General features: G+C 39.4%; 3 protein-coding genes across 4 annotated transcripts; all 3 read left to right on the forward strand.

Annotated features, from left to right (window-relative positions):
- Positions 1-60: 60 nt before the first annotated feature.
- LOC116047135 (fatty acid-binding protein, liver-like) lies at positions 61-1464 on the forward strand. The gene is made up of 4 exons (XM_031295675.2): positions 61-221; positions 334-506; positions 1073-1162; positions 1283-1464. Exons 1-4 carry the CDS (start codon positions 98-100, stop codon positions 1331-1333), a joined length of 438 nt encoding a protein of 145 aa, XP_031151535.1. The 5' UTR covers positions 61-97; the 3' UTR covers positions 1334-1464.
- Positions 1465-3619: 2155 nt separating this feature from the next.
- On the forward strand, positions 3620-10642 carry LOC116047121 (serine/arginine-rich splicing factor 10). 2 transcript variants are annotated; one of them, XM_031295660.2, is made up of 6 exons: positions 3620-3850; positions 5453-5557; positions 6505-6608; positions 7356-7527; positions 7621-7671; positions 9546-10642. In XM_031295660.2, the coding sequence occupies exons 1-6, from the start codon at positions 3786-3788 to the stop codon at positions 9772-9774; spliced, it is 726 nt and encodes a 241-aa protein (XP_031151520.1). In that variant the 5' UTR covers positions 3620-3785; the 3' UTR covers positions 9775-10642. The 2 variants fall into 2 exon arrangements, with proteins under 2 accessions (XP_031151520.1, XP_035847225.1); XM_035991332.1 differs by lacking the exon at positions 5453-5557 and adding an exon at positions 5712-6010 and having other exon boundaries at positions 3629-3850; positions 6502-6608.
- Positions 10643-13108: 2466 nt separating this feature from the next.
- Positions 13109-16195, forward strand: LOC116047114 (gap junction alpha-9 protein-like). The gene is made up of 2 exons (XM_031295655.2): positions 13109-13908; positions 14654-16195. The coding sequence occupies exon 2, from the start codon at positions 14671-14673 to the stop codon at positions 16177-16179; it is 1509 nt and encodes a 502-aa protein (XP_031151515.1). The 5' UTR covers positions 13109-13908; positions 14654-14670; the 3' UTR covers positions 16180-16195.
- Positions 16196-16394: the final 199 nt, after the last annotated feature.

A 16394-nucleotide genomic window follows, 5' to 3' on the forward strand; every position in this document is an offset into this window, starting at 1 on the left:
TTAATATCTGTTGTTCAGCCCATCATGCCTCTCTCTGGAAATTTCAGTCAAAATAACAGGGAGCTTCAAGTCCCCAACATGCCAACCAGCAGTGTGTATGATGGGATTAACAACAAGAACAACAAACGTCCTCGGGCAAGCAACACGACCAGACATGGACTTCAGCGGCACTTGGAAAGTTTATTCTGAGGAAAACCTTGAGGAGTTCTTAAAAGTAGTAGGTAAGAATGTTTTCATATCTAAAGGATTTATTTGCTTATGTATGATTATAAATATTACAAATATAATTTTGCTTTTTTTTTTTTTTTTTTTTTTTTAAAATATGCCTTAAAGGTGCACCTGAAATGATTGTCAAAATGCGAAAGGAACTCAAACCAGTGTTGGTGATCGAGCAGAATGGCAAAGACTTCACCTACACAATGAAGACTCCCATTGGCACCAAAGTCCACTCATTCAGCCTAGGAAAGGAATCTGAGATGACTACTGTGGATGGCAGGAAGATTAAGGTAATTCAAGGCTAAACATCTTCATGTTCATCTTCATTAGCACAGAAGGGAAGACCTGAGAGTTGGACGTGAGCCGATGATGCCAAAATTTAGCCCTGTTTTCATTCAGGAGACTATGTAGGCTTCAGTCAGCAAATTTCAGCAAGGCTTAAGTCTGTTCTTGTGCATTTTTAAATAAAGAGCAGGATGAAAATGATGGAAGCAGCAGCAGATATATCCCTCCGTGTGGCCACATGCAGGTAAAGTTAAAGAAATCTGATTAATGAAGAAACAACCAAACTGAATATTCAGACACAATAACATGAAAAAAATTGGACATCTTTGGTGGATGGATACATTTTTGACAGGAAAGAAAAGTAAAACAGGAAATGCTGAAAAATGACAAAGACCATCTTGCTCTTAAGTTCCCTATCAATAAAGTATGAGTGATTTGTGTGTGTGTGTGGGGGGGGGGGCAAATTGGGGAGTTTAAATTGCATTTTTACATTCATTCTTTATTGGTTGCTATAAATTTGTTTGATTGATGAACCACTTCCATCACTTGCAATGTTTTTGGTCTTTACCAGTGCACCGTCAGAGAGGAGGACGGGAAGCTGATTGCTGAGAATGAAAAGTTCACCTCTGTCAGAGAGATCCAAGAGGACGACATGGTTGAGGTCAGTGGCTTTAATTCTTTTAATAACTGCTTTAAAGACGAGGGATTTGGTGTTACAAAGAAAAATAGACTGTGAGTGAGTTTTTTTTTCTTTTCTGTCTCTGCTTTATCACGTATCCAGACTATCACTGCTGGCTCCGTAACTTTCATCAGCAGAAGCAAACGAGTCTGACCCTCACCTGGCAGCTGACGGATCCCTTTTACACCTTTTCAACTTCAAGCAGGGAGCCATGGGGAAATAACACAATAAAATGTTATTTTTTTATTTATACATTTATGAATACATTTGAATGATTAAATAAACCAACGTGTTTGTATTACGTACTACTTTGTACTACGATGTTTGGTTGCTTTATCATTGGTGGAAGGTAACTATGTACATACACATTTTAGGTACTTGAGTATTTCCATTTTATCATAAAATGTATACATTCATTTTATGATAGATTACATTTTTATGCAACTTTATACTTCAACTCCACTACATCCCAGAGGGAAATACTGTACTTTTTACTCCACTATATATGTCTGACAGAACCAACAGTATATAAAGGAGTTAAAATTAGCACAACCTTAAACATCTACAGCAGTAAAATGCAACATACACATTATTGCAGCAGTAATAGTAATCCTAAAACATAATATATAATAGTAAAACACTGACAGGGAACATTTTACTGCACAATGAATACTTTTACTTTTCATACTTTAAGCTGATAATACTTAAGTAAAGGATCTGAATGCTCTTCCACCTGTGGTTTGTTTTTGCGACTGCCACAGCTGGAGGTGATTATCCCAAACGACAGGGGGCGCTGTGGTTACTTATCCCGCAATTTATGATTTAGAGGAAGAACCAGAAGGCGCCTTATAAGTGCGCATGCGCAACAAATATTTTCGCATATCTCCAGTTTCAGCGATGCAGGTGGAAAATGGGAGAGATGCCTTTAAGAATGGGAGAGATGCCTTTAAGTCACGTTAATGCTGGCATACTGGGTTAATCTCGAGGTTAATTTTCAGGGGCATTGTGATTTACATCCTGCAAAGAGCATTTTAACAGACTGCCTGGAACACAGTGAGTCACATTTCATCTGAGTTTTGGATGCTTGGTGATGCTAAAGCATTGGATTAGGTCAACTAGAGCAGTGGTTCTCAAACTTTTTCACATCAAGGACCCCTAAACTGACACAAATTAGACCACGGACCCCCATCTGATAAGACTTTGCCCCAGGGTCCCCTACCTGAGAATTTTAGCTTTTAGATGTTTTATTACAGAAAGTGAAGGAAACCCATGAGCAAAATAGTCATACAATCTGTCATTGTGTTATGATTTACGGATGAAATTATGGTGAAAATAAATTATTCCCATTTTTGTTGGGGACCCCCAACCCCTTCAAGGACCCCTGGGGGTCCCCGGACCCCACTTTGAGAACCACTGAACTAGAGTATAGCCCTACTGTTTCAATCTCCTCCATTCCTCCATGGTTATTCCCCTTGCCAAGGGTAGACCTCAATATACATCAGGAATTGAAGAATAAGTCAGAACATCTTTCAGTATGGCGCATAGAATCCAGAATTATATGTTAAAAAAAGAATTTCTCAAACTTAATTTTCATTTTTACAGACGGGTCTAAAGATCCATACAAAGGGTGTGCAGGTGCAGCAGTGTAGGCCATATCCCGGTGAGTGATACATCAATAAAGAACAGAGTATCAGACCATTTATCAGTACACCACAGAGTTCTTGGCAGTGTTATTGGCATTACAGAGGAGAAGGAAATACCCACTGTTGCATCTGACAGTTTGTCAGCACTATCTAGCATTAGATCAGGCAGATCATCGTTTAGAACAGATATTATCAATGAAATATTTCTTATAACGTACATAATGCAAATTAAGGGCATATTCACAAGTTTAGTTTGGGTTCCTGCCTATAGGTGTGGAGGGAAATGAGCAGGTGGATATTCTGGCAAAACAAGCACTCAAGATTACATATGTAGACCTACAGGTTCCACTAAGCAAAGCTGAAGACAAAACATTCATCAGAACGACATGCTAGGAGTATATCGGGACATTAGTGAAACAGGAATGCATCTTTACAATATATAAAGACTGTTGGTGATGGGAGGAGGGTGGGCTTTAAACGTAGGAAGAAAATAGTATTACTCGTCTTAGAATTAGTCATACAGGTCTTATTCATTACATAAAATAGGCAAACATTCAACTTAAAAATGCACATACTGTAACCAGCCAGAAACTGTTGAACACATAATCCATTGCAAGGAATACATACCCAGAGAGACCACTTTTTTAGAAACTTCGTAAGGCAGACCCTACACGTTTTCACTGTCAAGCTTTTTTGTGGAAAACAGCAGGCAAGGTATATCAAAATATTATCAAGTTTATAAGAAAAACTGATTTAGTAATGACAATTTAGTTTCTTTCGGGGTTTTTTCTCTGCATGTATTTGTCGTTCACACTCCAGTCCAGCTGGTGGCGGTAATGCACCTTTAAGTTGGTTTGCCAACCGCCAATAAACCATAGGGAAGAAGAAGAAGCTGAAGAAATATTTTCGCTTCAGATTTTCGTTGACGAAAATCATTTCTTCTGCTGTGTGAGTGTAACTTTATGGCCAAATACATGAGGCCTCCAAACACGTCTTTGTTCGTCAGAAACATTTCCGATGAGTCCAGGTGAGTCAACATTCAGACGCAATGAGAACCACAGATCACCCGCTAACGTTAACTAACGTTTAGCTATTCATGTTAGCGATAGCTAACGTTAGCTGACTTAGCTTAGCAGCCAAGTTTAGCCTCCTGGTAGGAGCCTCAAGTTACGTTAAACCAGCGTGCAGAGGCGCATTAAGTTTAAAATATTTATAAACTGCAGCTCACATATTTCAAATGTATAAATTACCAAAAAAAATTAAACATTTGTGATAACGTGTCTACGTTATGCTTGAATATGTTTGTAACGTTTCTTTGTTTGCATTGCGTTTCTGTCAAACGTTTACTGTGCTCGGTTACATGTTTATAAATAAGATAACGTTAAATAATGAACAATATTACAGTACATGTTTTGGTAATTTGCAGGTAAAAGACGTAAAACATAGTATTTCATTTGATCATACTTAATTTTAACTAGCCTAGCTAATTGTTAGGTTACAACCCGTTATTTCAGTTAACCGTTATTCATTTTAAGTTATTAAACGTCTTGGTTGTGTACTCGATTCTGATTGGTCGGTCCATCACGGCATTCTACGGTCAATAGGGACAATAATAGAGCGAGCCAGTCATTTGTGAAAATTGAAACCCCGACAAGGGGATTCGCGGAGGGGTCTTGAGGGTTAATGCCCGACAAGGTGACCATTCAGGAATTAATTAACAACGGGAGAGGCCAGAAAGGTGCGTTTGTTGTGACTCCACACATATTGTCTCTTAAAAATACTTCATTTTTTTATTTGGAAAATACTAAAAAGGATAAGGATGTCCTTTTGGCAAACTGAATAATGTGTGAACTAGTAATATTACTAACTTCAAAGATGCTTAAAAAGAACACATATGCTACCTAATTCTAGTAACATTATATTACAGTATAGTAAGTTTAATATCAGCCTTTTTACCTGCACATCATCAAACAGTGGCAAAGGTTTCCCTAATCCCTATGCAGAACAAAAGAGACGTGTTATCAAATGCTGTATGGAACTATGCTTTTCTGCTGTGTGTTGTAACTCTTTGGGTTGTGTCAGAATACATATCTGAACAAAAACTACTTGATGTTTACGCACTTTGTGTAAGAATGTTTGACAAAGGATGTTGGTGCTAATCTGGTAACATATTAACCCATGCCCTCCAGACATAATTCGTTTTTATTTGCTGATAAATTGAACTTGAACATTTTATAAAAATCCAACATTAATAGAGCAACATTGCAGCATCTGTTGATGTCAAGTTGTAGACTTCTTAGTGGGGTTTACATTGAATTGCATGTTGAACAAATTAGTGTACGTATCTTAAAGGTCAGTTTACCCCAAAACACAATATAATTGTTCCAAAACAAAATACAACCTCTAGAATAAAACGGCAACAGCCGAACTTGACATAATAACAGAGAAACCGTGTGGACAGATGGGTCGGATTACCAGGTAAGAGTTAATAAGTGTTACTGTGTTTTGGGGTGAACTGTCCCTTTAGCCTTCTCATCAGCTGCTCTCCCAGCTGTTGTTACTGGTTAGTGATGTAGGTAGAGTTGCCCGTGATGGTCAGTTGAGTCACACTTGTATTTACGGTGTTCAGGCCTGAGGATTTGCGGCGTGAGTTTGGCCGCTATGGGCCAATAGTGGATGTCTACATCCCACTTGACTTCCATACACGTCGACCAAGAGGATTTGCATACATTCAATATCCTTTCCCAATTATTTTGTTTTTGCTGTTTGTGCTCCTGCTAACAAAACATTTTAATTTCATTTCAGCAGAGAAGATATGCTTTTGTGACGTGTTTTTCACTTAATTTGATTGAATATCTAACACACATATTTCTCTGTTATTGCTTCAGAAAATGTAAAAGCATCCAGTTGTGGAACCGGCCACAAAGAGTAACAAAGACCCGTGTAGAGTAGCTGTAAAGACAAGTCACACAGACCTTCAGGATCAGAGGGAGGGAAAAGGTTGAAAAGAGAAAGTAAAGCATGAAGAGGAAAAGGGAACGGAGACAAAGCTTGGATATGGCGGCAAAGAATTGGGAAAAGAAAAGAGTTTTGAGAGGAAAAGGCAAGCAGGAAACCCGAGTCTCTGTGGGAGTCGATTAAAGAGTGTAAAGATCAAGATGAAGTTCAAAGTCAAGCATGGGCGAAGGTAACAAGTCTGAATTATTTTGTATCCTGACAAGACAATTCCACAAATTTGACATGACAACAAAATCAGCTTTCTTTGTTATATCAATGACTTTTGTAATTTTAAAGGAATTTAATAAACTTTAAAATTTCATGTATTTTGATTTGTTTATACATTTGTAGTCCTCGTCCCTCAGACAATTATTTGATTTCTTTGAAAAACTTGCTTCATCTTTTATCTCTACAAAAATGAACAGAGGATGTATTTCTTTGATGCTTTTTCTTTTTCACTTGCTATATCATATCAAGTATTGTGTAATTTGTGCTCATTTTAAACTGTTGTGTCTTATATCAAATCTCTTGATGTGACGGGTGGAACTTAAATAATTTAATTGGAGTTTTTATATTTTATGTGAGGAGACCATTGTTTTTCCTTCTCTTACTTCACCCTTCTGAGAAAAAAATAATTGATTTGTGTGGCCTGACAACAAACTAAAACCCTTAACTACTCAGCATATTTGAGGATGTGCGAGATGCAGAAGATGCTCTTCACAGCCTGGACAGGAAGTGGGTTTGTGGCCGGCAGATTGAAATCCAGTTTGCCCAGGGTGACAGAAAGAGTAAGTGTCCAACTTTTTTTATTTATTTTTGCCACCAAATACTAATGGAGTTTTTTTTTTGCTGTTTTAGTCAGTGCCACTTAAATTATACAGTGGTAGATAGAGGTGTGGGAGCTAGAATGATGGCATAAAGCCATCTTTAACAGCATCAGTGATAATTAGATTTTCTGCTGACAGAACATGTATGTAAGAGGTGGAATAGAGGGCGTTGATAATTGAAGTGAGTGAAATGAACAACTGTAACAAAGTGCTGTGGTAGCAGGATAAAAGAAAAGAAAAAACGGGAGGAAATATTCATCCTTTCAACGGAAAAATGCTTACTATGACTGATTGGGACGTGGCCAGAACCTTTATCGGTTTTTCTTTACAACTTATAACATTAATGGCTCACCACCATGGCTTACTTGTTAAACTTGAGTGGAGTTCTGAGTTCAACTAGTGCTCATCTTGATATGACGCATCAAAATGTTCTTCAAGACCTATTTGTTAGCAATGCAGTGATAATTTATCTTCTAATGCATATACTCACTGCAGTCACCAAACAAACTAGTCATGGAAGTGTTAACTGGTTCACGTCTGCTGTAATGCCTGGTATAGAGGTGCACCCTGTATTCACTCTGTAGGGCTCAGGCACCTTTATTCCAAACTTTGTTATATTAAAAAAAAAAAAAAAAAAAAAGAAGCTTTTTTGTGTTTTCTAGTCTGGGCTCTAACAACCTCTCTTCACTGTCTAATTTTTAACATCAGCACCAAATCAGATGAAGTCAAAGGAAAGGCATTCTCCAGGCAGGTCATCTCGATACGACGACTACGATCGAGACAGCCGGCGCAGACGGTCGCGCAGTCGCAGCTACGACAGATACAGGTCACGCAGCCCTTCTTATGATCGACATCGCAGACGATCCGAGAGTCCTCGAGAGTGAGTTTTACTTTCAGCAGGCTTGTTCCTCACAGTTGCTGTACTTAAATGTTTATTTGAAAGGGAAAATAACCTTTCCATGTCTGTCTTTAGGTCTCGTGGACGAGGGTATGGAGGAAGAAGCAGGAGCCGCGAGGATGAAAGGTACAACTTCTCTTTGACTGCTTACAGAGGTTGTGGTTTGCATCTGTTACTCCCTTTCTGTCTTGGTCATGGTACTGTCTGTATTACACCTCTTCCTAACATAGAGCAAGGGAGCATACTGTGGCCAATGGGATGTGAATAGTTGTCCAGATATACTACGAGTTATTGCGCACCACGAGGAGGGGATGGGATTTTTTTCGTTGTGATATTTATCCAACACTGCTCTTTTTCAGTCAACAACAATCATAGAGAGGGTCACAGAAGCCTATTGAAGGAGTGAAGGTAGATGTGATATAACGTTTCCTCTTATTGTTACGATCCAGAGCCTTTAGCCAACACTGCTTGTAGAGTCTTTTAACCAGACCTACATGAGGCCAATACGGTGCAAGAAAGGGAGAACTTGTTCGGACGCGTGTTCTGGGCTGCCAATAAACCAATGTCCAATACATTAAAGGTGCAATATGTAATATATTTACTGTATTAAATCCAAAAATGACCACAATATGAACATCACATATTGAGGGAACATGCTAAGTTGAAATGCTGTTTTTGACATCAATGCAAGTATTTCCGTTCCATGACAGAATTTCTGTTTGTGTTTTGGCCTGTGTGTTGTTATCAACTGTCCAGTCGTGACAGCCAGGCCGGGTTGCCAGATATACCTGTAAAAACGTAATCCCAGCGCGCTACAGCTGTAACGTTGGTACAGCCATGGAAGCAACAAACAATCAAACAGGGTCAACGGAGATAGATTCTACCCGACCTAAAAAAAAAAAAAAACCTTGGCATGTTTCCAACAGTAGCGTGACCAGAGACGTAACAAACCCCGGGTAAATATTGGAGATGTATTTGAAAGATGGAGACAGCTTAGAGCCCAAAAGGACGCATAGTTGGCTAATATCCTCCTGAACAGGTAAGCATTAGCGTTAAGCTTCAGGCTAATTTATCACGGCTACAAGGGACGGGCATTTTATGTAATTTCAACATTTGTGTACGCACATTGAATTATAGAGTACTCAAGTTGGTGACTGTTGAGACAGCCAGTGAAGTGATTTGACTGGTCCTGGCTAATGTAGCCATGCTAACACGCCATAAATGAGTGCAGTGACCCATTTATTCAGTGACGGCATGCTCACCGTAGCACAGGTAAATTTCAGTATATTTCATTTCAGGTAAGTTTCAATCTTCTTTCCAGTTAAACACAAATCAAACGATGCCATTGACACGCCACGCTGACACGGTAAAAAGCTGTTTGCTTTGCCCTTTGCCATACACCTGTACCTGTTGATTCCCTATATGCATTTCCGGTGACAATGCTCCACCCTGTGATCTTACCCAAATCTGCATATGCATTCATGTCACCAGAGTGCTATATAAAACAAAACAAAAAAACAACAAAGTTACATTATGGCTCCAACACTGCTCTTTTTCAGTCTACTAAAATCCATGAGAAAGCCTGTCAACATTGCCTTTTACCGCTGTGTTCCTCTGAAACTCAGCTAGGTTAGCACTTTACTATTGTTCTGCTAAGGTAAGTTACCTTCTGTCAGCCTTGTTTCTATGTAGTTGGAATGCAGTTTCATTGTCAATTTTGACCAATGGCATTGAGGAAGTGCGTGAAACTTCACAAAAATAGAGCCAAGGCAAGCTTTTTTTCAAACAAGCGACACAGCGCTCTGCCTGTTTGCCGAAACAATCTATTTGCCCGTTCGCATCGCACCCAGTTAGGAAGAGGTGTTACTGTACAAATACACTTACAAATGCAGAATTTCTTGGAAAGACCTATTGTACATTTGACACACAGGACAGTTATGTTGAGTGCACAGGAGTTTAGATAATCACAGAAGTGTCTAAATGGTCTCGTGTGTCTTCAGATACAGGCCGAGGCCTCGGAGAGAGTCCAGAGGAAGATCTCGTTCACGCTCAAAATCTGCATCTCCGCGAGAAAATGCCAACCCAGCGTCAACTTCCCATTACACCGAGGAAGAAGTACGACGGACACACTCCCCATCCCGCTCCAGGTCCCGGTCTGCATCAAGATCCCGCTCTCGTTCGCGTTCTCGGTCCCGATCCTGGGCTGGACGCAAGTCAGGCGGACGCTAGAATAGTACCTGCTCCCCCTATTATCTGTATATGTCAGATGCACCAGAGCTGGTTCATTTGTCAACAAATGTTCATTTTGACATGAATGTAACGTCCACTGAAACGTTGGTAGAAAGCTTGTTTTTGCAGCTCTATTTTAAGAACAATGGTGGTCCTTTGTTTGGTTTTATGAAATTTCGTTGATGAGATTTTCCCGATTTAGAAAGATGATGCAGTCAGTGGCGGTTTCTGTGTTGAGTGGTAGTCGGCCAGGAATAATTGTCTTTTTTATATACGGTTATTGATAGGTTTGTTTTCTAAACCCTATGCACCCATTTTTGCAAAAAAAGAACATTCAGTATTTTAAAATGAATCCAGTCAGTTGATGGACCAAACCAGCGTTTTCTGTGTGCTTTATCGCATTTATAACAAATCATGTACTTTTTACTCTACTGCTGACCTGATTTTTCTTCCTTTCTTTCAGCCACAGGTGTTCATTTGTTTTACTGTATCGAAATGTTTGTTTAAAAACATGTCAGTGAACATTATTGAGATGATCATCAACATCAATTGTCAAAGTAGCAGACTGAATTGAAAAGTGCACTGCATTAACCTGCAAATATAACTCTATAACACAAATATAAATCTAAAAAAAAAGCATACTTTGACATTCAAGTTTTAGTCTCTGCAAGACAATGATTGTCATACTTTGAAAACGAGTCAGTGGCTGCCAGGAAGAAAAACAAAAAATGCAAAGGATATGGTCTGAGTTGGAAAATGATCAGCAGTAGCGTCAAGTATGAATATTGAGGCAAAAATACACAGAAACGCTGCTGTGGTCCTTAAGTGTTAAGATGTTGTCGACCATTGACTTTAACCACAAGCTGTTAAAAAAATGTACATTAATCTGTTTTAATTTTGTGGTGTTTTCTGTATGATTTCCAAAAGTATTTTATTTTCCAAACAATTCTCCAAATTTTGGTTGAGAGGAGGAACAAAAGTTGCTTGTTGGTGTTTACATGACTTTGTTGATGGTTTCCTTCAGAATGAATTGTGTCACTGCATGTTCTATTCTCTAATCTTCTATCTTTAGTAGGAATAAACTGTTATTTTCAGTAATAAATGGATAACATTCAGTATAAGGAAACGGTGTGTGACTTTAGTTTCTAAACTCTGCATGCAGATACAAATTGGTCCACTGAAGTTTATTAATATAGGTATTTACACTAGGCAGCCAAGCTCTATATGAAGATGAAAAAGCTAAAGGGATAGTTTGGATCTGTGGTTGTATAAGGTACTTATCCACGGTCTGTGTATAACCTGCAAGAGATGGCGGTCGGCACGCCCCCCAGTTTGGAGAAACGGATACTAGTTCTGTCAAGGAAGCTAAGCAATAAACTGCTGTTGAAGCAAAACATATTTTAGTCATCTAAAAAAGGACCCACTAAAATATCAATATTAGTTTAAGTGTACGCTATGTGTAAAACATTTTCACCACTTTACCTTGCAGTCAAACTGCCCTTTCCAACACTGGAACTGAAGCTGTTTGTATCGCTCTTTTCAAAGCCACCAGACTCCTTTAACAAAAACAGTAATTTAACAAAGAGTAATCCTACCTGTTTTTGTCAAAGGAGTGTGGTGGCTTTAAAGAGAGCATAGACACAACTGCTTGAGTTCCCCATCAGAAAGGGCTGTCTGAAAGTAAGGTAAAGCGGTGAAAATATTCTAAATTTAGTGTACACAGATATACAGTAGATTTTTTTTTTTTTTTTTTTTTTTTAGGTAGTTTTTTTTTCAGGTGGATAAAATGCGTGTTGCTCCTGCCCCCATCCACAGCAGTACGTTGCTTAGCTTCTGTGTCAGGACACCTGTCTGTTTCTCCAAACTGGGGACGTGCCGACCGCCATAAATATACACTGATAAATGATTTGTACCTCATGCAACCCCACTTTAAAATATACAAACTAACCCTTTAACTTCATTTGTGAAGTTAAGGAGACAATATGGAGGAAACATCAGGAGAATTAATTCAGAGTTTCCCATCCAATAGCCTGATGAATAGGTGTTCAGTATTATGAGAATAAGTGAAATCACAGTCTGCAGTCATCTGCATGGAAAACAGACCAGTCCAGCCATGAACATCGATTTCCTTTTAATGGATCAGTAGCTAGGATGAACAACTTAAATTACATTCACAGCGAAGAAGCAACCATGTATGAAATCGGACGTGCCCTATTGATCCCTGTATTGAAAAATACAAACATTGATTAAACGAGTACAATGACAGCATGGAGGCTTGATGTGAGTTACTTTATCAAGAATATTGGTATTAAGCACAGGGTTGGTACCAATACAGAACAGACTGAACCAAGGTAGTACTGTATTAATACTATATTATGACTGAGATATGATCTCACCATTAATAATGGGGTTGCTGGTTCAAGCTCTGCCACTCTTGCGATGTTGTAAGTTGTAATGTAGCAAACAGTTTTAAGTCTGTCTAGCATTACATTTGTTGTGCCCACCATCTCTGATCCCCTGATTCTTGAACTTTGTTTTGTACGTGATGCGGCACTGTCACTCCCTGTCAGGTCGATTAACAAAAAAATGGGTCTGCAGTCATTCAAACAAAAGGGAAAAAATTTACTGGTTTTCTTAATCCCTTCATGAAAGTAAAGTTTTTTTGTAAATTTTTGTTCTGTTATGGACAAAACAAGCAATTTGAAGATGTGGAACTTTGGGAAATTGGGATGGCAATATTTACCCATTATTCAAAGTGATTAATCGATAAAATAAGTGGGATTTGTTTGGATTTCGTGTAAATAATACCTTATTATAAATAGTAAAAGACAAATGTGTTAGATTATATGCTACCCAGTGCAATTACTAATACAGATTATACATGTAGTGGCTCATGAAGCTGGTCTTTGGATGTTTTCTGTAGTGAGGAAGGAAACTACCTTGGTGTGTCTATGAACTCTTTTCTGTGTGAATGTTCAGTCAGTTTAATGAAGAATGTAATAAAAAAATTCAATTAGGCGACAGAAGATTTGATTTTCAAGTAAAACTTCTAACAGTTGCTGCTTTTCCTCATCTACTATTATAGTATATTGAATATTTTGGGGTTTTGGACTGTTGGTCACTGGTCAGACAGTTTGAAATTGTGAATGACGTTTTTATGCCAATTATTTTCTCAATTGAATCCTTTTGTTTATAAAATGCTAGAAAATTGTAAAAAAAAAACAAATCCCTGTCACAGCCCAGATGATGCCTTTAGGTTGCTTTATTATTATTATTATTATTATTATTATTAGTCAGTTTACTATCATGTAATACAAAGAAAAGCATCAAATCTTCACAATTAAGAAGCTGGAAGCAATTCATGTTTGCTTCTAGCTTCTTAATGCATGCTTGCGGAGAAAAAAAAAGTATGAATAATGAATTATCAAAATCGTTGTAGATTAATTTGTTATCAACCAATTAATCAATTAAATGATTCAGATCTAGCTGCAACAACCGACACCATTCAACACTGGTAACAGAGCAGTGACCCGGACATTAACTTGGTGTGGCTCTAATGCATTATATCTTGCTGTTTTAAATGAGTGTGGGATATCTTGTATTTTAACAAATCCTACAATGTCCGGTCTCAGATTAAATCAGGATATTGATCCTCTTCAGAAGCATTTTATTGATTATTATCCACTTTCAAGGCACAATCAGATGCAAGATCCCCATCAAACCCAGTACATCCCTTGTGTCCTGTGTGAATTTAGAGGATCAAACTAGTTCAGGGTCTTTTAGGTTCAACCAGAAACGGGCGGCAAACTGTTACATGCTTTGCAACACATTTCACCCCTGATGACTATCAGGAACTGGCAGTCAGTCCATTCATACTGCTGCAAGGTAAATGGCAACAGAGCATTGCAACAGTATTGATTGGTTTTGTCTTTCATAGGCTATAAGTTGTGAACAACAAGAGCCAGCAGGGATCATTTGTTTTTGTCCAGTTTTAACCAACAGTGGAGACTGAATTCTCGCCTTGTAGAAGAAGATAAAAAAAATAAAAGATGTGCCTGTAGGATTGTGTTCCACAGCATCAGCACCATTATTGCAAAAGGACTTTATGGTTATATTTCATATCTCAGATGAAAGGTAAGTTAACTAATTTTAAAATAAATATTTGACCTTTTTGTGTAAGTCATGTCATTTCTTTACATAATTACAGAGAGCTGAATAGATCCGCTTTACGTAGTGCGATGCTTTCTCTCTTTTGCTGTAGGAAAACAGTTTTCAGTAACTTTTTATGAATAACACCATGGATTAAAATGATTGATTATTGTTTGATATGATTTGTAATGTCTAATGATTACCAATTTAACCAATATATCTTATATTGTTTTAATAAGATGCTGCTCAATGTTGCCATACACTTCACTTAACAATAAGAACACATTAAGTCCTAATGCAGCTATTTAATACTATTAGATTAGTACTTACACATAACACTTCACATTTTAATTAGTGTCTAATGGGTTTGGGTTCTGTTGTAACTGGGTAAACTGGTTGTATAATTGAAAACCTAGTTCTGAGCACTGGTGGAAGAAGTATTTGGATCTTAGCAATACCACATTGTAGGAATTTCTTTGTTACAAGTACGTAAATTAGTACTAGTATTTATATACTTTAAAAAACAAATCGATCTGTTTCAAGATTGTATTTGTTACGCATCTGTTGAAAATACTATCAGCCGATGTATCATTTTCAAATTTTTAAATCATATTTACATATACAATGCATATTATATATCTTTTTATATCATTATCGGCCTCTAAAATCCATTATCCGTCTGGCTTTATTAATAATCATAACTTTGATTTTTGCTCTTTATTCATTACAGCACTTCTAATGTAAAAAATGGGAGACTGGAACTTCCTCGGAGGCATCTTGGAGGAGGTGCATATCCACTCCACCATGGTCGGCAAGATCTGGTTGACTATCCTGTTCATATTCCGGATGTTGGTGCTGGGCGTCGCAGCCGAGGACGTGTGGAACGACGAGCAGTCAGACTTCATCTGCAACACAGACCAGCCCGGCTGCCGCAACGTCTGCTACGACCAGGCCTTCCCCATCTCCCTCATCCGCTACTGGGTGCTGCAGGTGATCTTCGTGTCCTCGCCCTCCCTGGTGTACATGGGTCACGCTATCTACCAGCTGCGAGCCCTGGAGAAGGAGCGCCACTGCAAGAAGGTGGCTCTCCGTCGGGAGCTAGAGGCAGTGGACACTGAGCTGGTGGAGGTGCGGAAGAGGATTGAAAAGGAGATGAAGCAGCTGGAGCAGGGGAAGCTCAACAAAGCACCACTGAGGGGCTCTCTGCTGTGTACTTATGTGGTTCACATCGTGACTCGCTCAGTGGTGGAGGTCAGCTTCATGGTGTGTCAGTACATCCTCTATGGACACCGCCTAGACCCTCTCTACAAGTGTGAGAGGGAGCCATGCCCAAATGTGGTCGACTGCTTCGTCTCCAGGCCCACTGAGAAAACGGTTTTCATGGTGTTCATGCAAGGGATTGCCTGTATCTCCCTCTTTCTCAGCATTCTTGAGATCATGCACCTGGGATACAAGAAGATTAAGAAAGGCATCCTGGACTTCTACCCCCATCTGAAGGCCGATCTCGATGATTATTATGTCGACAAGTCACAAAAGAACTCAGTTGTGCATCAGGTTTGCATAGGCACGTCTGCTGGTCGCAAGACTACAATTCCCACTGCACCATGTGGATACACATTACTGTTGGAGAAGCAGGGCAACGGACCTACCTACCCTCTTCTTAATGCCTCCTCTGCATTTGTCCCAATAAAAGGGGACCCTGGTGCAAAGCCAGACGGCCACAAGGACGGCAAGGAGTGGGTGGCGAGCCCCACAGAGCAAAACAGCAACTCCAACAACGCAAGCAGCGAGACACGTTCTCCTCCTGCAGACAAACAGGATGAGCCAGAGGAACAATCTTCACCCCATCATGAGGACATGGAGTGTCCCAGTTCTGAGTATCCCACCCTCCCTGTAGCAGACACCTCCTCCTGCACAACTCTGTCAGGCATTGTGAGGAAGTCCCGGAGGGTCAGTCCACCGTGGAACTGCTCCACTCTGGTAGAGGGGAACGGCTCGGACAGTGGAGATTCCTACCACAGGAACAACAGCGTGAAGCCACGTAGCGGCTGTGTCGGTCCCCGAGCAAGACTGCTCTCTAAGTCAGACATTAAGAGACCGATCAGGTCTCAGAGCCCGGACTCAGCAGGGGAGCTGAGCTCAGTATCTCGACACAGCCGGGAGAGTAACAGCCCCATCGCCTCCCCTCCAAACCGCAGAGTGTCACAGGTGAGCAGTTCAGGCAGCAGAAGAGCTCCAACTGATCTGCAGATATAAACAACAGACTGTATGCTCGCCAACATGGCAACAGAAACTCTCAATAAGCCATGTTTGGGTGCAAGTTATGGGAACACTAAGTTACTGCACTTTTCACACATTTAAAGTTCTTTAAAAGACATTAAAAAAACAAGCACAAAAGGCATTTGTTACCAATTGCTATAGAAAGTATGTTCTTGAAACCTGTGGAAGAAAAAGTTCTCTCAGGTCCAATA

This window comes from Sander lucioperca, chromosome 14 (genome assembly GCF_008315115.2).
Source record: "Sander lucioperca isolate FBNREF2018 chromosome 14, SLUC_FBN_1.2, whole genome shotgun sequence".
Taxonomy (NCBI): domain Eukaryota; kingdom Metazoa; phylum Chordata; class Actinopteri; order Perciformes; family Percidae; genus Sander; species Sander lucioperca.

Excerpts from the sequence above, each read along its gene's own strand:
- LOC116047135 (XM_031295675.2), top strand. The coding sequence starts at position 98 with ATGATGGGATTAACAACAAGAACAACAAACGTCCTCGGGCAAGCAACA. Across the intron at positions 222-333 it reads GGAGTTCTTAAAAGTAGTAG|GTGCACCTGAAATGATTGTC; the intron begins GTAAGAATGTTT and ends TATGCCTTAAAG. Across the intron at positions 1,163-1,282 it reads AAGAGGACGACATGGTTGAG|ACTATCACTGCTGGCTCCGT; the intron begins GTCAGTGGCTTT and ends TCACGTATCCAG.
- LOC116047121 (XM_031295660.2), top strand. The coding sequence starts at position 3,786 with ATGGCCAAATACATGAGGCCTCCAAACACGTCTTTGTTCGTCAGAAAC. Across the intron at positions 5,558-6,504 it reads AGAGGATTTGCATACATTCA|ATTTGAGGATGTGCGAGATG; the intron begins ATATCCTTTCCC and ends ACTACTCAGCAT. Across the intron at positions 6,609-7,355 it reads TGCCCAGGGTGACAGAAAGA|CACCAAATCAGATGAAGTCA; the intron begins GTAAGTGTCCAA and ends TTTTAACATCAG.
- LOC116047114 (XM_031295655.2), top strand. The coding sequence starts at position 14,671 with ATGGGAGACTGGAACTTCCTCGGAGGCATCTTGGAGGAGGTGCATATC.